This window comes from Betta splendens, chromosome 21 (assembly GCF_900634795.4).
Source record: "Betta splendens chromosome 21, fBetSpl5.4, whole genome shotgun sequence".
Classification (NCBI taxonomy): domain Eukaryota; kingdom Metazoa; phylum Chordata; class Actinopteri; order Anabantiformes; family Osphronemidae; genus Betta; species Betta splendens.
Window position 1 is genome coordinate 8,226,403 of NC_040899.1, and position 22,355 is coordinate 8,248,757.

Consider the following 22,355-nt stretch of genomic DNA (forward strand, 5'->3'; position numbering starts at 1 on the left):
TTAATGACGTAGCGAAGGCGAGCGACGCTTCAACAGGCACAACTTTACATTAATCACAGTCAAACAAGGTTCTATATCGTTCAGCAACACACAATATAGGTCGTAGTGAAAAAACTACCGCATTTGTTTTAATATAACAGTTAAAATCTGAACAAATCAGTTCATTTAAAATCTCAGGGCGAGACTGGTGTTGTAATAAAGGTTTTTACAAGAATCCATAAAAGAAATCGCTTCATGCCAAGTGATGTGGAATGATAAAGCCACATGTGCACGGAAAGTGTGAGCTGGAAAGCAGTTTTACAGTTCACAGCCTGCTGGTGTTGCCTGAACCCGATCGGCCTTTGACATCTGAAGCTTTATTTCCACCTGGAAATCAAGATCAAATGATGGATTTTATGTCGTGATGATAAAACCAGCTGTCCCATACAGCGCACTGAAGGCAGCCTTTGGGTGAAACCAGTTCACATAATGCTTCTCTGCTCTTTAGAGCGCGAGAGATATCGAGTCCAGGATGAGGAACGAGACCCGGCTGAAGCTGTTCGCCCTGGACCCCGACACACAGGTAATTTAATCAGAGCCACAGTTTGCACCCGCTTGCTGCCATGTGACGGTGACGCCCTAATGAAACGCGGCGACTCCTCCTCCTTCCGCGTGCAGAAGCTGGATTTCTCGGGAATCGAACCGGACGTGAAGCAGTTCGAGGAGAAGTTCGGCAAGCGCGTGCTGGTGAACTGCAACGACCTGTCGTTCAACCTGCAAAGCTGCGTGGCTGAGAACGAGGAGGGGCCCACGACCAACGTAAGGCTGCTCCTCCTCACGTGACAAAAACTCATTAACAGCCGAATATGGATCTGATAGTTTGTTATAGTGCGGCCCTGGTTGTTTGAGCTCACTCCTGTCGGCATAGCAACCAGGCCGTAGACCCAGCAAGCAGCCTGTATAATGGAGCGTGATGTCCCGCTGGCCCTCGTCATGCTCCGTCTCCATAGAGATGGTGACGCGACACCGTCAGGCAGAGCAGACGGTCCAAAGTGCTCATCCAGCTCCCTCCACCGAAATTAGATTGGAACAGCCATTAATACCTATCTATTAGCAACTGTCTGTCTCACTGTCCGCCTCCTCGCTAGGTCGAGCCCTTCTACGTCACCCTATCGCTGTTCGACATCCAGAATGGGAGGAAGATCTCCTCCGACTTCCTCGTGGACCTGAACCACCCGTCCGTCAGGGCCATGGTGCCCAACAGCAGCAGTCAGTACTTAAACGGGGGAGCGGATCGTCCCGAGGGGCCGCGGTCGCTCCACGGGGTGCCGGAGGCGGCCATGCAGTATCCCAGACAGGTGCCCGCCGTCACCGAGGACTCTGACCCCTGTGGTCTGTGGTTGCACAAATTAAAACAGAGGTTTTCCTCGTCTCCGCAGGGGGTCTTCTCGGTAACGTGCCCTCACCCCGATATCTTCCTGGTGGCCCGAATCGAGAAGGTGCTGCAGGGGGGGATCAACCACTGCGCCGAGCCCTACATGAAGAGCTCAGACTCCACCAAGGTACCGACCGACCCGTGAACTCCCGGAGCCGCCTCCTCTCCGGGCCCCGCGTTCCGCCCGCTCAGCAGATTCCGCCGGATTATTCCACATTATACAGAGATAATGATAAATGTTTTTAAACGCTGGCCAGTCGCGCAGACACTCGACACAAGTGTTGCCGTTGGCCGGACGAATGTGGTTGTGCGCCCTGAAGCGACGGTGGGTAGGAGGGAAGCAGAAATGTGAACGCCAAGCACGCTCAGTGGAGTGTGTGTAACATTTTAGTCTGTGAAGTTTTGTGTTAAAGCTCGACAGTCAGCTCCTGTTTTGTCCACTAGGTGGCGCAACGGGTGCTGAAGAACGCTAAGATGGCTTGTAGCCGCTTGGGCCAGTACAGGATGCCTTTCGCCTGGGCAGCGAGGTATGTGTGTGTGTGATAAAGGGCGAAGAGTCGCTCCCAGACCAGTTAATCAGTCGAAAACGCGAATATCATTCATTAATTAATTAATAAATTAATAGTTCTTTGCTTTCCTTTTCTTGCAGGCCGTTGTTCAAAGATGCGTCGGGGACGCTCGACAAAAGCTCTCGCTTCTCACCGTTGTACAGACAGGACGGCAACAAGCTGTCCAACGACGACATGCTCAAGCTGCTGGTGGATTTCAGAAAGTTAGTGGCGCTGCCCGGTTTTCAGCGTCGATGCCTTCGCGTCTAGACTGTCTGCTACAGTAGCTCCTTGTGACGCGATCCCACAATCTCATGGGGTTCATGTTCCGTCCCTCAGGCCGGAGAAGATGGCCAAGCTGCCTGTGATCCTAGGAAACCTTGATGTTACCATTGACAACGTAGCCCCCGACTTGTCGAGTAAGTCCCGCAGCCCCCCCCCCCCCCCCTCACGTACACCCTCCCACCACCCCCCTTCGTTTACGCTCTCCTCCCTCCCCGTGCAGATTGCGTGACCTCGTCCTTCATCCCCGTGAGGCAGTTCGACGTCGGCGAGAAGCCCGGCGTCTTCTTCGAGGTGGAGGAGTTCGTGCCGTGCATCGCCAAATGCTCTCAGCCTTTCACCATCTACAACAATCACCTCTACGTCTACCCCCGGCACCTGAAGTACGACAGCCAGAAGACCTTTGCAAAGGTGCCAGCAGCTTTTTTTACACATCTGCATTTTTCATGTGTGACGTCGGGGTTTCGCTTTCCAGCCGGTGGCTTTCATATATTGTGATGGCGCTTTGCTTGGTCCTCAGGCTAGAAACATAGCTGTCTGCGTCGAGTTCAAAGACTCCGACGAGGAGGAGGCTGTTCCACTGAAGGTAAGGTTACACCACAAACGCTCCCAGGCTGTAACTTCAGCCGCGCGGGGAAACAAAGGGGATATTTATCATTCCAGTGCATCTACGGCCGACCCGGAGGACCCCTGTTCACCAAAAAAGCCTTCGCCGCCGTGTTGCATCACCAGCAGAACCCCGAGTTCTACGACGAGGTACGCGAAGCTGCGCAGCCGACCGGCGCCTGCGCAGGTGCAGGCGGCGCGTGACGGAATCTTTCTCTCTCCTCTCTTTCCAGTTCAAGATCGAGCTGCCCACGCAGCTCCACGAGAAGCACCACCTGCTCTTCACCTTCCACCACGTCAGCTGCGACAGCAACAGCAAGGCCAGCACCAAGCGGAGGGAGCCGGTGGAGACGCAAGGTAAGGGCCGCGGCCGCGCCGCACATCTGCCGCACATCTGCACCGTCCGTGTAACTGGAGCTGTCGTGTCGCCCGCTCCCAGTGGGCTACGCCTGGCTGCCCCTGCTGAGGGACGGGAGGGTGGTCATGAGTGAGAGTCAGGTCCCCGTGGCCGCAAACCTGCCCGCCGGATACCTGAGCTGTCAGGAGGGAACTGGCAAGGTGGGTGGAGACCCCCCAGACCCACGAGACCCCCCGCAGATATTCAACGGCTAAAACAGAAACAAACTCTGTTCTATTCCAGCATACAGCTCCTGAAATCAAATGGGTGGACGGAGGCAAGTCCATATTCAAGGTGTCCGCTCACCTCGTGTCCACTGTCTACACTCAGGTCGGTTGGAGCCGCTGAGCCATTCACACCCCGCGATTCAGCAGCCGCTCGACCGTTTACCTGTCTCTGTTTCAGGATCAACACTTGCACAATTTCTTCCACCACTGTCAGAGCGCGGCAGCGGCCGCCCAGCCGTCGGGAGGCGACCTGGTCAAATACCTGAAGGTAACAACGTGAGCCGAGATCATAATCGCTGTACAAGCGAGCGTGTAGCCCTGTGCAAACAGTGAATCAACGGCGCAAGTCTCCTTTTATAGATATTTTTAGGAGATTTGATGAGAGCATTCTGCGTTTTTCCACACTTCAGCAGCTGCATGCGGCTCGTCCTCATTGAATCAATGGACCATAATGTTCTGTGCTGTAATCACCAGCAGCAGACTCTTTACTCTGGGTTTTTATCGCTGCGGTACAACCTGAGGCCCGTAAATCTGTCAAGATTTCTCCATTTAACTGCTGCGGCGCCGCTATCGCCGTCTCCCGTACTGGAGTCCGCAGGAATCCCCCTCGTGGACGCGGATCTATTCCAAACAGGGCAGCAGCCGGGAACAACAGTCAGCGGGTCACGCAGCGGGTCAGCCGTGTCCTGTTGTTTTCACCGGACTAATACCTTATAATAATACTGTACCTCTGTCTCGCCCTCAGAGTCTGCACGCCATGGAGAGCCACGTGATGATCAAGTTCCTGCCCACCATCCTGAATCAGCTGTTTAGGGTGCTGACCGGCGCCACGCAGGAGGACGTGGCCGTGAACGTCACCAGGCGAGTGGCTTCAAATAACGGGGCCGAACTGGGCGGGTTTCATCTCAATCATCACTATGATCACGCTTTGCTTTCTGTGACCACAGAGTCATGATTCACGTCGTTGCCCAGTGCCATGAAGAGGGCTTGGAGCACTACCTGAGGTCCTACGTGAAGGTAAGCGTCTGGCGCTGCGCGTCCCGCCCGCTCGTGTTCTCTGGGCGCCGTCTGAACCCGTCTGCTGCAGTTTGTGTTCAGAACCGAGCCGCACACGTCCTCCACGACCCGGACGGTGCACGAGGAGCTGGCCAAAGCCATGACCGCCATCCTGAAGCCTTCCACCGACTTCCTGACGAGCAACAAGCTGCTCAAGGTGACATATTGGTACCTTTTAAAGGATTACACGGCGTATAATCACAAGCCCAGCGCTGCTCTTCACTGCTGTGATTGCTGTTTGTCTCTGCTGCAGTACTCCTGGTATTTCTTTGAAGCCTTACTCAAGTCCATGGCTCAGTACTTGATCGAGAGCTGTAAAGTAAAGGTAAGTAAAGGGATTTGCGTTATTACAGCCTCCACTCTGTGGTTTGCAACAAGCCAAGTCTTGTATGTGTCTACTGCTGGGCAGTTTAAATGGCTGCCTATGGGGAGTTAGGAACTATTATGGGCTGGAATCAAACGAAAGCTAAATTGTGCATCACCCGACTGGTTCTTGGCTCTAAACCCGCGGGTTCCTGTCTTTCAGCAATCCAGGAACCAGCGCTTCTCCGCCTCCTTCCATCACACAGTGGAGACGCTGGTCAACATGATGATGCCGCATATCACCCAGAAATATAAGGACAATCTGGATGCTGCCAGGAACGCCAACCACAGTCTGGCGGTCTTCATCAAGGTCAGGAGCCGTAGTTGCGGTTTCACCGGGCTTTTTTTAATGTATAACAATCAATAAACTGGAGAAATAATGTGTAAAGTCAGATTTGCTTCTCCTCCTTGGTTTTGTAGCGTTGTTTCAACCTCATGGACAGAGGCTTCGTGTTCAAGCAGATCAACAACTATATCAACAGTTTCATGCCCGGAGACCCAAAGGTGCGTCTGTGCGCCAGGCGGTGATGTCATCGCGTCGCGTCGGTGGTTTCACCGTGGCTTCATCTCTGTGCTCTCTCTGTACAGACGCTCTTTGAGTTCAAGTTTGAGTTCCTGCGCGTCGTGTGCAACCACGAGCACTATGTCCCCTTGAACCTGCCGATGCCGTTCGGAAAGGGGCGGATACTGAGGTTCCAAGGTGAGTCGGTCCAGTGTTCCCCACTGTGCGCCTGATGATGACTCTAAAAGCCCCTCTATCAGAGCGGTGGCGTCTGAGGAGCACGTTATTTGAAAATGCTCCATCAGCCTCGGCCTAAACAGACATACAAATAAAAAAGCATACATGATGTTTTCACCTTTTAATTACAAGTACTTCTGTTTTTCTTCTGTGTTCTTCAATTAGTGTTTTTATCTCCAAATGATACGGTGGAGTCATACGATACTCCAGTAGGTAGGTGCACGGTGTGCTGCTTGCCTGTCACGTCCAAGAGAATTAGACTTGAATCCGATCCTTCTGTGATCAGGAGCATTGTCAATTTCATCTCAAGTCAAAAATGAATCCATTAGATTTAATGCAAACACTTGATTCTCTTCATATTGGAATCTGACTGTGATTATTATAAACCCAAAATCCAGATAATCGTTCAAAGGCTGCAGTTTTTCATTGACTCTGTTTAGCTTGCTGATTTTGGGGGAATCTCTGTGTGGTTGTCATTTGTCGTCGTTTCGTCGGAGACCGCGGTTTGTGTGTGAACAGCCGTCACTGTTCAATCACCGGCTTGGATCCTGTTTGTCCTGCATTGGCGATCGCTGCTGGTCGAAGCAGCAGCTCCGTCACGCGGCATAAATATGTCACACATTAAAGTCTACAGGGAAATCATTCACTCGCTCTCGGGTTTTAGCGAATCTTTCAGGTTTCTTTTGAAATTTCCATTGCGTCAAACGCTTAAATATTCTAAATGCACTGCGAGGCCCCTCATCCTCGTCCTCTCCCTGCCCTCAGACTACCAGCTGGACTACTCACTAACCGATGACTTCTGCAAGAACCACTTCCTGGTGGGGACGCTGCTCAGGGAGGTCAGCGCGGCGCTGCAGGAGTTCAGGGACGTTCGACAGATATCCATCCAGGTGCTGAAGAATCTGATGATAAAGCACACGTTCGACGAGCGCTACAGTTCGAAAGTAAGCAGTCGCCCTCATGGCCTTACTGTTTGCGTGTTTGAGCTGGAGATAGTTTGCTCAATGATTGATCTGCCCTCCAGAGCCAGCAGGCCAGGATGGCCACCTTGTACTTCCCCCTGTTTGCTTTGCTCCAAGAGAACGTCAACAGACTCAATGTGAAGGAGGTGTCCCCATTCATCCATCACTCCAACAATGTAAGGGCGCCGCCTAGTGGCCGTGGGTGATATGTCAGTACACGTAGAACCACTCACTGTCCAGTAGTAGTATTAAATAGTGTGTGCAAAATCTATTGATCCCCAATCAGTTTCCACTGTTTTTCATTCAGAATGGAAGAGAAGATTCCCTCCTGACCAACACTTTGACGCCGCCCAGGTCCAGCACCTTCCTGGACACCAGCCTGCACAAAGATGTATTCGGAGTCATCTCCGGCACCGGTGAGCAAAAGATGGAAAAAGGAAGAGGAAAGCATTTGGCTTAAACATTAACATTAAACTTGACTCTTTTTTTTTTATTGTTTTGTTTGGAACAGCGTCCCCGCACACGTCCTCCACCCCCAACATCAACTCCGTGCGCCTGGCCGACTCCCGCGGCTCCCTCATCAGCACCGACTCTGGCAGCAGCCTGGTGGAGAAGAACCACGACAAGGCCAACTCTCTGGACAAGGTGCTGATGCTGATAATTCATAGGAAATCCAATTTAGACTTTGTGTGAACTGTGTGTAAACGCCTCAGGCCTGAACAGCGCGTCCGCGTGCCGCAGTGACCCCTTGTTAACCTGTACCCCCCCCCCCCCCCTCGCGGCTGTGGCAGACGGGGACGCGTGGGCGGAGCCACTCTGTCCACGTCCTGCGCTCCTCGGTCGAGGCCGAGGAGCCGGCGGCCTCTTCGCGCTCCAAGCGCGTCACCGTGGACTTCTCCCTGCTCTCCGCCCCCTCGGACACGGAGGGCGTCCCGCGGCCCGTCGTTCCGCTCCAAGTACCGCTCGCCCGCTTTCAGAGTGTCCCGCCTGGGAATGTGTGCGTGAACGTCTGCTCGGACCCGAACCTCGAGCCCGTTCTTTGCCCGGTGATTCTGAGCTCATTTAGTGCTGTGAACCTTCTGGTTCGGCTCCTTTTTCCAGACCTTAAGCATCAATTATTGAGTCGTGTGCTGTGTCGTGTTCACTTTGACTGATGGAAAGCATGAAGGTAATGGCCCAAGGGTAAAAGTAGGACACTCCAGACGAATCTGCACCCCAGCATCACAGCTTTTAACCACACTTCTAGGAAAAAAAAGCTCCGTAATGACCTCATGCTTTCCATGAAGTCATCCCCAGACAGTTACACGGTCTAGACTAAGTGCTGGCAAAGGACCGCGTCTGGTGTGTGGCCCGGCTCGCTGCGGTTCTGTCTTCAGCTGGGAGGAACTGCGACCGTTTTCCACCACACACACACATACACACCGAGCGGCTGGATCCATTAGCGTAGCTTTTACACGAGCTATTTTAAAGCCCAGCAGTGTTTGGGTTGGTCCTGACACAGGCTAAGACCTGGGCCAGGGCCCCCGCAGGCTGTGACTGACCCCCCGTCTCCCTCCCTCAGAACCCGCCCGCGTCGCCCCTCGGCGGCAGCCTGCTGCGCTGCGACAAGCTGGAGCAGGCGGAGATCAAGAGCCTCCTCATGTGCTTCCTGCACGTGCTGAAGAGCATGTCTGAGGGTAAGACGCCCGCCTTTTCTGTCTCCGCTCCCAGTCATTAAAACCCAACTACAGTTTCAACCTGCGCCTCCTCCAGATGCTCTGTTCACGTACTGGAACAAGGCTTCGTCCACTGAACTGATGGATTTCTTCACTCTAGTCGAGTAAGACTCACACTGTTATCATCATTGTTTAAGTAATGCAGTAAAATCCCCAGTAACTGACTTTTGCTTTTGCTTTCAGAATTTGCCTCTATCAGTTCAGATACATGGGAAAGAGATACATCTCAAGGTAATGCTGTCATTGTTGTACTGACATGTATTTAAGTTTGTAGCCCAGTAGTTCCACTTCTATACTATACAACACAAGCTTGTTGTGCTCTTTTAAATAACAATACTTGCATATTTAAGATAAACATGTGCTTGTAAATCAACTGTGCCGCTCTCGAACCTTCAACATTCTCCGTCTCCACCATTTGGGAGCCCGAGCCCTGTTTCCAGAGGTGTCTGCTCTCTCTAACCCCCCATCACTCTTCTCTATCTCTGTTCACTCAACGCTGGCAAGTTTAACGTAGTGAAATAAAAGCTGGCTCCTGCCCTCTCCTGCTTGGGTAAGCCTCAAGGTGCGACTGCATGCGGTCCACTCACGCCATAGAAGCTGCTGTGCTGTGACTCCCCTCCTGACATGCATGGCTCAGCTTCACCGTCAACAGCATGCCGATCGGATCTTTTTTTATTTTTTTTATTTTTTTCTTATGACACCTTCACAATCTGCTGGGACATTTGAGCGATATATTCCTATTGTTATTCGCACTAACGCGCTTCGCTGACGCAGCACCGGTCGTCCGTCTAACATTGTCCCCGTTCCCTCGCCAGGAACCAGGACGGGGCAGGACCTGTAGCACACGAGCGGAAGTCTCAGACTCTGCCTGTGTCCCGTAACAGGGCGGGAATGATGCATGCCCGCTTACAGCAGCTCAGCAGCCTGGATAACTCATACACATTTAACCACAGTAAGTGCCCCCATACCGCTCTCACTTCACCTCCATCAAACGTCCATCATCATCATCCCCCGTCGCCCCCGTCTCACCCTGTGTAGTCTAAGTCATGCTTTACATCCTCATCATGAACATCGTCCTCGCTTTAAAACCTCCAAAGGACTCGGATGCGTATATATTAAGTCGCATTGGGGCCAAGGTGCACGTGTTTAGGTTTCTGTTTACTTTAATTGAAGGGTAAAAGCTGTTAATGGCATCATTTAATAAGGTTTCTTTGTGTTTTCAGTGTAAGAAAGATTTCAAGTATTCTTGGAATATCTGTAGACCATGGTAAGAATGTATCAGGTTGGCAGGCAGTTTGCAGACTCACTGGCTCTGTTCGTTTGGTTTAATGCAGCGCATGCACTTTAACTGGACATTTTCTCACCTGCTCAGTTATTTTACATTTTATTTCTAAAAAGGTACATGTAAAATAAGAAGGGTTTCATTCTAAAATGCTGCATGCATTCAAATTAATCTTTGCCTTTTTTTTTGCTTCTCTGCTCTGCTCTCGTGCCAATTTGAAATAAAATCCGTTTTGAGGGAGAAAAGTCCATTTCACAAACCGTCTATTAAAATTCAGAAACAAAAAGGAGGAACAGAACGTCTCCTTTCATCTAAAGCAAGTTAGAGCTTTTGCGGACTTAAGCTGATTTGTGTTTGGGATGAAACCTTTCAGCCTATGGAATAGTTTCCATTCTTTTAAACTAATCGTGTCGTATTTTAGGAGATGATGTGATGTGGAGAGAAATGAGATTTTAACACGTTCGCATCTAGTGAAACCGCTACAGCTCTTGTTGTTGTGTGTGTCATTTTTAGCCTACAGCCACTCGGACGCTGACGTGTTAAATCAGTCTCTGCTGGAGGCCAACATCGCCACCGAGGTGTCCCTGACTGTCCTGGACACACTCAGCATCTTCATCATGAGTTTTAAGGTCAAATATAGAACAATACACTTTATTCTAGTTGTAATTCGACATTGCAGTGGAACTATTTTATTAACTTTTAATCCATTTAATCCCCTTCCAGACACAGCTGTGCTCTGACCACGGCCACAGTCCGCTCATGAAGAAGGTTTTCGAGGTTCACCTGTGTTTCCTCCAGATCAATCAGTCAGAAACAGCCCTGAAGCAGATCTTCACCTCACTGCGCACCTTTATCTACAAGGTGCCCAAGGACCCACCGGTGATCGGGTTGTCCGAGCCTTGGCGGGTTGTAGCTGACGTCCTGTCTTGTCTCCGTCCCTTCTAGTTCCCGTGCACGTTCTTCGAAGGCCGCGCCGACATGTGTGCCGCGTTCTGCTACGAGATCCTGAAGTGCTGTAACTCCAAGCTGAGCTCCATACGTGGCGACGCAGCCCACCTCCTCTACTTCCTCATGAAGAGCAACTTTGACTACACGGGTCGCAAATCCTTCGTCCGGACGCACTTACAGGTAGAATTGTCATTTATATCAAACACAGTGGCCTAAAAATATATTTATTTATATTCACTCAGAGTTTCCTTTGCTACAGGTGGTGATTGCTGTCAGTCAGCTGATCGCCGATGTCATTGGTATTGGAAGCACACGCTTCCAGCAGTCTCTGTCAATAATCAACAACTGTGCCAACAGTGACAAGACTATTAAAGTCAGAATCAGCTTGTTTCACTTTATGATTCAGATTCAGTTAAAGATCTACATCCGACAGCTCTAGTCCCTCTCAACAGAACACAGCTTTCCCGTCGGACGTGAAGGACCTGACCAAGCGCATCAGAACAGTTCTGATGGCCACGGCTCAGATGAAGGAGCACGAGCGGGATCCGGAGATGCTGGTGGACCTGCAGTACAGCCTGGCCAAGTCCTACGCCAGCACGCCCGAGCTGCGCAAGACCTGGCTGGACAGCATGGCCCGGATCCACGTGAAGAACGGAGACATGTCGGAGGTGTGTGACAGGAGTTCGACTCGGCGGGTCGGCGCCGGCGCCGGCCTGGGCTCTGACCTGTGCTGTTCTCCTTGTTCCGCAGGCGGCCGTGTGCTACGTTCACGTCGCGGCGCTCGTGGCGGAGTACCTGAGGAGAAAAGGTGTCGTGCAACTGGAGGGGCCGCGTCAGCCAGCGCTTGACATCCTGCAGGTTCCTTTTTTTACGAAGGTCTGAGCGCCCCGTCTCGCCTTGTGTTGCAGGCATGTTCAAGCAGGGCTGCTCCGCCTTCCGCGTCATCACGCCCAACATCGACGAGGAGGCGGCGATGATGGAGGACGTCGGCATGCAGGACGTCCACTTCAACGAGGTACTTAGACGATTCCGCTGCTGCGGCAGACGAAGTTCGAACCATCCTGAGGTCCCTGAAGGCATCTGCTCGCGTTCATCCCACTTAGCCATGATGGAGGAGATGGACGGAGAGTGATTAGTGTGATGAAATATTCAAAACGCGCTCTCAATGGCTTTAGGATGTCCTGATGGAGCTGCTGGAGGAGTGTGCAGACGGGCTGTGGAAAGCCGAGCGCTACGAGCTCATCTCTGACATCTACAAGCTCATAATCCCCATTTACGAGAAGCGGAGGGACTTTGAGGTGCAAAACTTCTTATACAGTGATTTAGGTCCCAACTGATTCATCCTCCGTCTTAACCTTCTGATGTTGAGACCTTGTGTCTCCTCTGCACAGAAACTGGCCCGTCTGTATGACACGCTGCATCGCGCCTACAGCAAAGTGACCGAGGTCATGCACACAGGCAAGAGGCTGCTGGGCACCTTCTTCAGAGTGGCCTTCTTTGGCCAGGTCAGTTTAACGCTCAGCCGCCGCTACTGAAGACACCAACATGTGCAGATTTTACATTCAGCAGGTTTCCTCTTCCCCGCACTAACTCCCCTTTTCTGCTTTTCACCCTTAAAGGCAGCGGTAAGTCATGCCGCACAGCCTGTGTGTGTGTGTGTGTGTGTGTGTGTGTGTGTGTGTGTGTGTGTGTGTGTGTGTGTGTGTGTGTGTGTGTGTGTGTGTGCGTGTGCGTGTGCGTGTGTGTGTGGTGCTGCTGTGATCCGCTGCTGCTTTGTGTTTCTGGGATTGTGTCGCATGGCAAGTCTTCAGCACTGACCCATATTTTTGTTTAGAAGCGTTCTGAGTCATTCGTGATGTGGTTTTGTTTGTTGTGAGCCATAATCCATGTCCTATGTGCTCTAACTGGTGAAGCAGCAGATACACACATGCCCTAAAAATATCCAGCTAGTCTCTCTGCCATCTTACTGACTTGGTTTTCTGTTGTCTGCCTGTAGCAGTACCAGTTTACTGACTCAGAGGCCGAGGTAAATGAGTGTGAAACCAGCCGTGCGCTTGGACTGCAGTGATGTTAGACTGTGTTGTGCTTTGCTACAGTATGTCACGTCTATCGCTTATCTACCAGCTCTTTAACTCCTTTACTGCACCCTCAGTGTCGTCCTTATCATAGTGGGAGAGCCCTCTAAGGGTTAATGGGCAGATCCGTCCCTCTCTGGGTAGAACCTGAGGCTTTTGAGCTTGAACAGTTTATAGAAAGTCGTATCTGTAGAAAGAGATGAAGCCTGAAGACGTGTTTTAGCACGTCATTAAACCAACTCGCTGTGACATCACACTCAGATTTAACTCATACGGACTCTGACATGATTTTCTATTTTCAAGGGCTTCTTTGAGGATGAGGACGGTAAGGAGTATATCTACAAAGAGCCCAAATTCACACCTCTGTCAGAGATTTCCCAGCGGCTCCTCAAGCTGTACTCTGACAAGTTTGGACAAGAAAACGTGAAGATGATTCAGGACTCTGGCAAGGTGAGGTTTTGGCTCCTACCTCCCCCTTTGTGCAACCCGCCTCAACCAACGCTGTACTGTTCTGCTGCAACGGCCCGCGTCTCCTGCAGATCAACCCCAAAGACCTGGACTCCAAGTACGCGTACATCCAAGTGACCCACGTGACCCCGTACCTGGACGAGAAGGAGCTGGTGGACAGGAAGACGGACTTCGAGAAGAGCCACAACATCCGGCGATTCGTCTTTGAGATGCCGTTCACCATATCGGGCAAGAAGCAGGGCGGCGTGGAGGAGCAGTGCAAGCGCAGGACCATCCTCACCAGTGGGTAGCGCTGATACAGGATGGGCCTCAGCCTCCGCTGTTAGGACGAAATGAGATGTTGACTTCACTCACGTGCTCCGTGCACGTCCTGTGTCGTTACAGATGCAGTACGTGATTAGATTCCGGACACGTCAGCCCTTTGTTAAAGATCCGTCCTAATCAGTTATATGCTTTTTATTGCGCAACAGATCAAAAGTACAACCACGTCATCATATCTTTTTATCTGAGGACCTCGGCTAACGTGAAGGCCTGAAAAACGCGCGGGCCGTTCGCGTGAGGAGGCTCTGACTCGATGTGATCTCGTCCCACGCAGCCACGCACTGCTTCCCCTACGTGAAGAAGCGCATCGCCGTCATGTACCAGCACCACGTGGACCTGAGCCCCATCGAGGTGGCCATCGACGAGATGAGCAGGAAGGTGGCCGAGCTCCAGCAGCTGTGCTCGTCCAGCGAGGTGGACATGATCCGCCTGCAGCTCAAGCTGCAGGGCAGCATCTCTGTCCAGGTACTTTGAAACCTTGGGCGCGCGGCACCTTTTCTCACAAATGCATTAAAAACGTCATGGCCGCGTGGTTCTCAGGTGAACGCGGGGCCGCTGGCGTACGCCCGAGCTTTCCTGGACGACTCGTGTGCCAAGAAGTACCCTGACAACAAGGTCAAGCAGCTGAAGGAGGTCTTCAGGTGAGACGAGACACCCTTCTTGCCGCCTGTATTTCCCCCCAACGCGCTCAGTCCGCTGGTCTCTGCAGGCATTTCGTGGAGGCGTGCGGCCACGGCCTGGGCATCAACGAGCGGCTGATCAAGGAGGACCAGCAGGAGTACCACGATGAGATGAAGGCCAACTACAGGGACCTGGCCCGAGAGCTGTCCGTCATCATGCGCGAGCAGGTGAGCTCCTGTCCTCCGCTCCTGTCTGGTGGTTTGGCTGCTGACGCGCCTTGTTATAACTCCGCTCTCTGTTTTTTTTTTCTTTTTGTGCTGACGTAAGCAGATTGGATGGTAATGCCAGCAGCGCAGTGCTGCTATAAACCGCAGGTTAACTGTTTGGTCTAGCCAGAAACAGGCCTCTGTTCTTTGATGATACAGGAAACTGATTCCAACGTGGTAGAAAATATGTTTCCAGTTTTTATATCATGAAAACAACAATTTCACTTGTGGACAAAGCTCAAAACCTTTACATTTCCATGAGATCTTCCGGACGATAACCTTTTTCAAGCCTCCATTCTTGAACTGACGGTTATCCGTTGTGATCACACACTGACTTTATCTTTACACGCTTGCAATAAACAGGGAATTGAGCATAGATAAACTAATAGGCGTCCACTTCCATCAGCTTGTCTGTATCAGTAGAAACAGAGAACACAGGCTCAACCTGACTAGACCAGGCTTGGCGCTTGTTTTTGCTTGAGTGATATGAGCATATGCATGAGAGTAAATATATATTTATGAGAGTAAATATATTTATGTGTATCTGTGTGGGTGATGTGCATGTTCTGTGTATGCATCTGAATGAGTTCTTTGCATCTACTTCTGTTTTACATACATGTCTGATTTAATTTTCTGTTGATGTTGTGTAGTTGTGACTATTTGATCCCCCATTGATTAGATTTTTGTACAAATTCAACAATAACCTTCACAGAACGGGTTGATTAGTGAGTTTTGTTATTGCTGGTAGTTTATTTACTCTGGACTGAGCTGTTGCGCTCCAGTTTCCATATGATAAAGCGGATTAGACATTAATCAGGCTCAGCTTTGGTTCAGCTCCCAGTTATTGGCCACGCTTTCTCCTCCAGATCAGTCCCGTGGAAGATGGCATGAAGAGCGTCCTTCCGGACTCTCTCCACATCTTCAACGCCATCAGCGGCACGCCGACCAGCGCCACCATCCAGGGAATACCCAGCACCTCGTCCGTGGTGTGACCCCGGTGCCGAGTGCTCCGCGTTGGGCCACGGTGAACGCGGAGAAGCACAGACAAACCGGTTTGTGGCCGTTTCAGTGGACCACGCTGAGGCCCTGGACCTTTTTAACCGTGTTTGATGCGGCCAACGTCATTTTCCTGCGAGACCTGAGCAAACTTTGCAGGAGGGGCGCTTCTGCATCAGCTGTTTCTACCCGCAAAGGCAGCGGACAGAGTGATTTTCATGGACGTTCCTGTTGGGATCTCTATTATGCATGTCATTACGTCACGCCCACACCTTCTCAATGCACCATTCATGTTTCTTTGGATCATGTCTCACATCGTGTTTTTATGTACAGGATTCCACTTTTATAAGCCACTGTATTGATGTCATGAGGAACGCTATATGCTGCATACACGGATGCTCCTCTTCCTGTAGATGAAGTTATATTTCTATACAAACAAAAAGCTCGTTTGCAAAAGGGCCTCGTTCAATAGCATTTAACCTTAAGTCACTTCATTGTCTTACAGTGGGAGAGTTTTTGAATATTTAAAAGCATTGCAAAAGTTCATTACTGTATATAAAGAAGGAGTGTGTGCAATAAAAGGATGTTGCTGTGTGGGGCTTTAACACTGTAAAGAAGATGTTTACCTTCTTGCCAAAGCGACGAGGTGTGGGACCAGAAACACTACACCTACTGTGGAAGTAATATGACGCTTTTACCAAGTTAGTGTTCCGTGAAATGTTTTATATTTGAGCAACTTTTTAAAGATTTTATTTAACACAAAGTCACTGTTCTGCTGTAAACAGAGATGTTCCCTAATGCTTTTCTTTTAAATAAAATCCACTCATTTCTCTGCACTTGTGTTGAAATTTATTTATTTATTTATTTATGGAATAATAGTTTTACATTTGCCACAGCTTTCGAGAATGTGTACTTTTTCTAAAGTGTCAGGGACTTAACATGGACCCACCCATTGTAAAAACAACACAGTCAGCAGGGAGAGAAAGATCAAGGACTAATAAACAGCAATAATGGATTCAACACTCCCACTAGTGAAGACGTCTCCATAAACTGATCAGCTGCTGCTGAGGAAAAGGCACGGGAACATTCAGCCGTAGCAGAGAGCAGGTGGCGGCTTCAACAAAACATCATGGAAGGTGAGCTTTTCTGTGTTTCTGTCAAAACCCTTAAAGTCTTGTCCCTCAGGTGTGGAGTCAGAGCAGCTAAGACCATAAGCTCCTAATTACGGCTGTTGCTGCTGCATTTGTCCCCGTTTGTGAAAACTGATCATTTGGTTTTTCTGTGTCGCGTACAGACAAGAAGGATTCAAAGAAACAGGAGAGCAAAGGAAAGGTACAGCACTGGCTCGTTTCGATTACTGGATTTTTATGCAGTCTTGTGTTTAAATCTGTAAAATTAAGCAATGCAGTTTTACTGTGGGAAGTAAGTTCAACAGCAGGAACAATTTGTTCTTTTAGTCTTTAGAGCAAAGTAACATAACCTCATATATTGTAAAAATGACTTTATAGTAATGAATCCCTTTTGTCTTGTAATGATTATCATGGAGTCAAATGATTCCTCCTTTGTAGATAAATATTTGTTTAAGTATTTATTTGTATTTTCCTCTGTCAGTGCAGGGTGGTGTTCGGCTACCCGCTCAGCATCTTCTTCATTGTGGTGAACGAGTTCTGCGAGAGGTTTTCCTACTATGGAATGCGAGGTGAGAACGTCTCCTTTCAGGCCTTTTGTTGTTTTGTCCACCCAGTTATGGGACTGAGGCCAGAATAAATATCCAAACTGCCTGAAAGTTAAATGTTGGAGCCTCATTAGAGCATTGTTCATTTTATTATTTATTATTTATTTAGAGGTTTTTAGGCATTTGATGCAGATTTGACGTATTCATTCATTCTCACCCGTCTGCCTACAGCTGTGCTGGTGTTGTACTTCAGGTACTTCCTGCTGTGGGACGATGACTTGGCCACCTCCATCTATCACACCTTTGTGGCCCTCTGTTACCTCACCCCCATTCTTGGGGCCATTGTGGCTGACTCCTGGCTGGGGAAGTTTAAGTCAGTATTTTATGTGCCTGCTCTCCCATTCATTTTGCGCTCCCATTCACCTGGAGGTGTAACTGTTTTATTGTTTATTTCCCCGTGCCTCACACAGGACTATCATCTACTTGTCCATCGTCTATGCCGTCGGTCAGGTTGCTTTGTCTGTGAGCGCCGTCCATGACATCACTGACACAGACAGAAATGGGAAACCAAACAACATGACCTTTCATGTGTGAGTCTCTATTCACGATTAGGTCAAATTGCAGCATGTGGTGTTCACTGCTTGGTCTCTTGCTTCTATATCTAGTGTGTTGTCTATGGTGGGCCTCTTCCTCATCGCCTTGGGTACCGGTGGTATCAAACCTTGCGTGGCTGCCTTTGGTGGGGACCAGTTCACGGATCAACAGGTTAGACATTCACCAAACTTCTCCTATCTTAGTTTCCTCTAATGTTTAACTTCAGGCATTACTGTGACATTGTTTGTGCAATTGCAGCATCAGCGTTCAAGTGTTTTATTGCATGTCTTCACATTTTAAATTATTATCATAAACCAAACCCCTGAGCTGACATTTGGACCTGACGCTGGCAGGCTTCAGCATGTGCCGGGTCTTGATTTAGTGCCAACAGTTGATTCTTTCACCATTTCTCTGAGCAGGAAAAGCAGAGGAGGACGTTCTTCTCTGTCTTCTACCTGTGCATCAATGGCGGGAGCCTCCTATCAACCATTATTACACCAGTTATCAGAGGTAGATATGAACAGGTCATGGAGGTTTTAACAAATAATGCCATAAACATGAGTGCATGTGACGGTTACCGATGACGGCCCTTGAGGTTGAGTGATCTTTTAACAACAGTTGATTCCGTCTGCAGCTCAGGAATGTGGGATCTACTCTCAGCAGAGCTGTTATTCTCTGGCCTTTGGCGTCCCTGCAGCGCTGATGGTGGTCGCGCTTGGTACGTTTAGACTGAAATGAATTCAAATGCAGCACAAAAGCACAGATACTTATAGAGGTTTGTGTTTGTCCCTGACAGTCGTGTTCATACTCGGGAGCAGCATGTACTACAAGGCCAAACCAGAGGGAAACATCATGCTGGATGTGTGTCGATGCATTGGGGTCAGTCTGCTTTCGTCATATGCCTCAACTGAGTGTGGTTGTGTAGCGTCACTGGCATCAGGCACTTTGAACAGCAAACTGTTGTTTCTCCTCTCGACTCTCTTTCATCAGTTTGCAGTTAAAAACCGCTTCAAGCACAGAAGCAAGCGATACCCAAAGAGGGAGCACTGGATGGACTGGGCCGAGGAAAAATATGACGTATGTGAACATTACTTCAGTAGCATGTTCATCAGTGAATTCATCCAGTGACACGTTCTGTCTTTGTGTGTTGTAGAAACTCCTCATTGCTCAGATCAAAATGGTGCTGAAGGTTCTGTTTTTGTACATCCCACTTCCCATGTTCTGGACTTTGTTTGACCAAAAGGTATCGTGAAGTGACTCGAGTTTTAAAAGGCAACGTCTCTGGTTAGTAACAGAAGCTCAGCTGATCTGTGTCTGTCTTAAAGGGCTCCAGGTGGACTCTGCAGGCCACCACCATGAACGGATACTTTGTAAGTTTGATGGGCTAGAATACAGATTTTCTATTATCTGATGTTTAACAGTTGTTTTCATTTTCTATGTGATTCTTTGTCTCTACAGGGGTCCATCGTTATACAGCCCGATCAGATGCAGGTCAGTTTTTTGCCTCGACAGGTTCGCTCAGACCAAAATGTTAGCTGAAAAAGTTCTCATTTTGTGCTTTGTGCTTTTGAAAGACGGTCAACCCCATCCTGATCCTGACCATGGTGCCCATCATGGGCAGCCTGGTCTACCCGGCCATCAAGAAATGCGGTCTGAACTTTACGTGAGTACTTGTGTTACTTAGCGAGACAATTAGATGAGTATTCCTGCTAAATGAAGAACAAACCTTAACTTATCCATTCAACAGGCCTTTGAAAAGAATGACAGTGGGGATGGTTATGGCATCTATAGCTTTTATCTGTGCTGCTTTGGTTCAGATGGAAATTGACGTGAGTAGAAAAAAAGCATTGGGTTCGTGCTTTCATGATTTGATCACATTTGAGGTTAAAACTGATTATGCCGTCATGTTCTCAGAAAACACTGCCCACGTTCCCGTCAAAATCCCAGAGCCAATTGAAGCTACTAAACATGGGGACAAATCCGCTCACGGTAATGCTGCCTGGAAACGTCCTAGTGAATCTCAGTGCAGCTCAGGTACGTCTTCGCTATAACCATACTAGTTCTGTACACGGCCTGGTGTTTACCATGAATGTCTTTGCAGGCGAGTGACGACTATTTCACATTTGACAAAGAAGATATCGTTGTGACAACTGACCACCCTCAGGTCACAAGAACTATTTCCTTGTCTATGGGACTGCGTCAAACGCTTCTCCTTCCCCCACATGCTTTGGACCAATGGATTCTGGTGAGCGAGACACAAAATAGTGAAACAAAAAGGCTGTGTAATGGTTAATATTTAATGAATAATATAAATCTTCCAATCCCCTCAGGCTGATGACTTGACTTCCAAACCAGAACAGGGCAACAATGCAATCCGGTAAATTTATATAGAATAGTAATTGATCACTTGACCAACTAAAACAAGCACCAGAAACTATATTTATTGTACTATATATTGGTTTCTGCCTCTATTCTCTATTTTAGATTCATAAACGGCATGGACATCCCAGTGAACATCTCATCTCCTAAAGGAGACTTTGGATTAGTTGAGCCAAATTTTTATTCCAACTACACTATGATAAAAAATGGAAAGTAAGTATTTTCTCCATAAATATTAAAGGTAATTACACACTAATGCAGTTTGTTAATCATATGTTCTCTTCCACTGACCAGGACCACATTTACTCTGTGGAGTGGGTCACAGTCATGTGAATACAGCGCAGAGTATGGATTTGGAAGTTCATACGCCTACTTCATCCCCAGCAGTTTGGTCTTTGGACCAGATGTGAGTTTTAACACCAGCTCACATTTGTCCTAGATATGGATTAAGCTTGTATGTGACTGGTGATATGGCTGACTTCCAGTTATAATATGATATGACTGATAATATTTTTAAACATTATGGAAATGCTAAGACAATTCAACAATATCAATTAGAATATATTTGGGTAGGGAGGCAACCAGTGCTACTTATCCAGCCATTAGTTCCGATTAAGCATGCTGCCAGTTTAGGGTGGGGTTGACTTTATTGTTTTTTTCAAGGCATTGGTTCACAATTATTTTTGATTATTGTTTCAGTGTCAACACTCCATCAATGTGTCAGAAAACATCAAGGCCAACTCAGTTCACATGGCCCTCCAGATCCCACAGTACTTCTTCATCACTACTGGTGAAGTGATGTTCTCTGTTACTGGTCTGGAGTTCTCCTACTCGCAGGTAAACAAATACACTGTTTGAGAACTCTACCACCAGGGGATTGGTTTTATGGTGGTCTTTGTCCGTGGCCTCATTTCATGGCATTTCTTCCTCACTTCAAGGCACCTAGCAACATGAAAGCAGTGCTGCAAGCTGGCTGGTTGTTAACTAATGCTGTTGGCAACATTATTGTACTGATTGTGGCTGAGATTGCGAAGCTTCCTAAACAGGTAAAATATGCACTCACACTAATCTTCATGCCATGTGATGAAAGCGTGGCATGACGGTGCATTAACACTGTGTTTTTCTCTCCTCTCCCACAGTGGGCTGAGTACCTCCTCTTTGCCTCTCTGTTGCTTGCCGTGTGCGTCATCTTCTCCATCATGGCCAATTTCTACACCTACATTGATCCTGCAGAAATTGAGGCTCAGTTTAAAAAGGATGACGATAAAGACGATGAGGATGATAAAGGAAAAAGAAAGTCCTCAGATGTTGAGATGACCAGAAAACACTCCGTTGGTAGTCAAAGCGACGGCAAACAAACAAAAATATGAACAGTATACAAAATAAAAATATATCCATAATGGATTTGTAGTTTAATATTCACACCTGATGGAAACCAATTGAATTCTAGTGTGTCTATCTGTGTTTTTGTATATTTTATTTTCATTATAATAAAGACCTTTGTCTTATAACAACAGCAGATCAATGCTGTTGTTGTTTCTTAACATTCACATATTATTGGATGGATCAACTATTGTATATTTATGTGTATGTACTGTTTAGTTAAATAATAGAGTAGAAATAAATTCTTTTTATGGATTGATTGATTGTTTTGTGTATTTATATCTGCAATGGATTTGTGAGTAGTCAAAACTGTAGTTGAAGATGTCCACAACTGTAAATGTAGATTGTAGATATCTACCGTTACATGTTGACTATCCACAATTAAATTTCAGATATCAAAAAATGTCATTAATGCCATTACTAGTCACAATACAAATTTTGGATATCCATAATTCAGTTTTTTTATTCAATTCAGTATCACCTATAAACAAACAGTTCTGACTAGTCAAAATTCAATTACAGATATCCAAAACTCTAATTGTGAATAGTCAAAATGTAGTTGTGAATATCTGTTACTCTCTTCCTGCATAGGCAAAAACTGAATTGTGGATATCCCAAACTTTTTTCCCATTCAAGTCAATCGAGTCCAAAATTCAAAATTAGAATTGTGACTAGTTAAAATGTACAGGGTGACACAGTAAAACGGGAACTTCTGGTTGTTGTTTTTTTTAAGTTCCCGTTTTTCTGTCACCCTGTAGTTGCAGAAATATTAAACTGCAGTACTGACTCGGCAGAAATACCTTGATATCGAAATTAAAACGTGAATAGTCAAAATGTATATCTTGAACAGTAATTTATTTTTAGACACAATCTTAAATTATAATTCTGACTAGTCTAAAGCCTCTATTATATATATACATTGCAAATACTGATGGCTAGTTTAAAATTCTTAAACGTTAAAGATTCCTGCCATAGACAACACACGTGTGGCACCTTCGTGAACGCCCGCCCACCTGTGACGTCGTCGCTTTACCGATG

At 48.0% G+C, this 22,355-nt stretch overlaps 2 protein-coding genes across 15 annotated transcripts in view; both read left to right on the forward strand.

Moving 5' to 3' along the window:
- The window catches only part of zmp:0000001200 (dedicator of cytokinesis protein 9), a 40,568-nt gene extending 24,446 nt beyond the window's left edge, over nucleotides 1-16,122 (forward strand). For 3 of the 14 annotated variants that reach the window (XM_029136559.2, XM_029136549.3, XM_029136560.3), the window contains exons 10-53: nucleotides 488-562; nucleotides 658-798; nucleotides 1,128-1,337; nucleotides 1,419-1,541; nucleotides 1,859-1,941; nucleotides 2,064-2,186; nucleotides 2,302-2,381; nucleotides 2,468-2,655; nucleotides 2,765-2,830; nucleotides 2,908-3,000; nucleotides 3,084-3,207; nucleotides 3,290-3,408; nucleotides 3,491-3,577; nucleotides 3,653-3,742; nucleotides 4,220-4,335; nucleotides 4,422-4,491; nucleotides 4,562-4,687; nucleotides 4,784-4,855; nucleotides 5,057-5,203; nucleotides 5,314-5,397; nucleotides 5,482-5,593; nucleotides 6,398-6,576; nucleotides 6,657-6,770; nucleotides 6,902-7,010; nucleotides 7,106-7,239; nucleotides 8,156-8,270; nucleotides 8,347-8,413; nucleotides 8,493-8,540; nucleotides 9,125-9,261; nucleotides 10,105-10,220; nucleotides 10,315-10,452; nucleotides 10,537-10,719; nucleotides 10,799-10,912; nucleotides 10,992-11,207; nucleotides 11,290-11,347; nucleotides 11,448-11,554; nucleotides 11,715-11,837; nucleotides 11,931-12,044; nucleotides 12,918-13,064; nucleotides 13,154-13,364; nucleotides 13,678-13,868; nucleotides 13,944-14,044; nucleotides 14,113-14,251; nucleotides 15,157-16,122. In XM_029136559.2, coding sequence (XP_028992392.1) covers nucleotides 488-562; nucleotides 658-798; nucleotides 1,128-1,337; nucleotides 1,419-1,541; nucleotides 1,859-1,941; nucleotides 2,064-2,186; nucleotides 2,302-2,381; nucleotides 2,468-2,655; nucleotides 2,765-2,830; nucleotides 2,908-3,000; nucleotides 3,084-3,207; nucleotides 3,290-3,408; nucleotides 3,491-3,577; nucleotides 3,653-3,742; nucleotides 4,220-4,335; nucleotides 4,422-4,491; nucleotides 4,562-4,687; nucleotides 4,784-4,855; nucleotides 5,057-5,203; nucleotides 5,314-5,397; nucleotides 5,482-5,593; nucleotides 6,398-6,576; nucleotides 6,657-6,770; nucleotides 6,902-7,010; nucleotides 7,106-7,239; nucleotides 8,156-8,270; nucleotides 8,347-8,413; nucleotides 8,493-8,540; nucleotides 9,125-9,261; nucleotides 10,105-10,220; nucleotides 10,315-10,452; nucleotides 10,537-10,719; nucleotides 10,799-10,912; nucleotides 10,992-11,207; nucleotides 11,290-11,347; nucleotides 11,448-11,554; nucleotides 11,715-11,837; nucleotides 11,931-12,044; nucleotides 12,918-13,064; nucleotides 13,154-13,364; nucleotides 13,678-13,868; nucleotides 13,944-14,044; nucleotides 14,113-14,251; nucleotides 15,157-15,282 — 5,316 coding nt within the window. In that variant the 3' untranslated portion in view covers nucleotides 15,283-16,122. Of the gene's footprint in view, nucleotides 1-487; nucleotides 563-657; nucleotides 799-1,127; nucleotides 1,542-1,858; nucleotides 1,942-2,063; nucleotides 2,187-2,301; nucleotides 2,382-2,467; nucleotides 2,656-2,764; nucleotides 2,831-2,907; nucleotides 3,001-3,083; nucleotides 3,208-3,289; nucleotides 3,409-3,490; nucleotides 3,578-3,652; nucleotides 3,743-4,219; nucleotides 4,336-4,421; nucleotides 4,492-4,561; nucleotides 4,688-4,783; nucleotides 4,856-5,056; nucleotides 5,204-5,313; nucleotides 5,398-5,481; nucleotides 5,594-5,797; nucleotides 5,846-6,397; nucleotides 6,577-6,656; nucleotides 6,771-6,901; nucleotides 7,011-7,105; nucleotides 7,240-8,155; nucleotides 8,271-8,346; nucleotides 8,414-8,492; nucleotides 8,541-9,124; nucleotides 9,262-9,532; nucleotides 9,577-10,104; nucleotides 10,221-10,314; nucleotides 10,453-10,536; nucleotides 10,720-10,798; nucleotides 10,913-10,991; nucleotides 11,208-11,289; nucleotides 11,348-11,447; nucleotides 11,555-11,714; nucleotides 11,838-11,930; nucleotides 12,045-12,917; nucleotides 13,065-13,153; nucleotides 13,472-13,552; nucleotides 13,869-13,943; nucleotides 14,045-14,112; nucleotides 14,252-15,156 lie in introns of those variants that run through there. The other 11 variants (XM_055505261.1, XM_055505259.1, XM_055505262.1 and 8 more) reach the window with 7 other exon arrangements.
- A 119-nt stretch (nucleotides 16,123-16,241) lies between these two features.
- slc15a1a (solute carrier family 15 member 1a) lies at nucleotides 16,242-21,620 on the forward strand. The gene is made up of 23 exons (XM_029136571.3): nucleotides 16,242-16,422; nucleotides 16,581-16,618; nucleotides 16,898-16,985; nucleotides 17,193-17,334; nucleotides 17,432-17,551; nucleotides 17,627-17,726; nucleotides 17,975-18,065; nucleotides 18,190-18,273; nucleotides 18,352-18,434; nucleotides 18,546-18,632; nucleotides 18,709-18,798; nucleotides 18,881-18,925; nucleotides 19,014-19,046; nucleotides 19,130-19,218; nucleotides 19,303-19,384; nucleotides 19,470-19,589; nucleotides 19,657-19,800; nucleotides 19,886-19,932; nucleotides 20,040-20,147; nucleotides 20,229-20,340; nucleotides 20,634-20,771; nucleotides 20,873-20,980; nucleotides 21,074-21,620. Exons 1-23 carry the CDS (start codon nucleotides 16,416-16,418, stop codon nucleotides 21,302-21,304), a joined length of 2,187 nt encoding a protein of 728 aa, XP_028992404.1. The 5' UTR covers nucleotides 16,242-16,415; the 3' UTR covers nucleotides 21,305-21,620.
- The last annotated feature ends 735 nt before the right edge of the window (nucleotides 21,621-22,355 follow it).

Bases quoted from the DNA above. Each gene is read 5' to 3' on its own strand.
- slc15a1a (XM_029136571.3), top strand. The intron at 16,986-17,192 runs GTGAGAACGTCT...GTCTGCCTACAG, and splicing joins TTCCTACTATGGAATGCGAG to CTGTGCTGGTGTTGTACTTC. The intron at 18,435-18,545 runs GTCAGTCTGCTT...CTCTTTCATCAG, and splicing joins ATGTGTGTCGATGCATTGGG to TTTGCAGTTAAAAACCGCTT.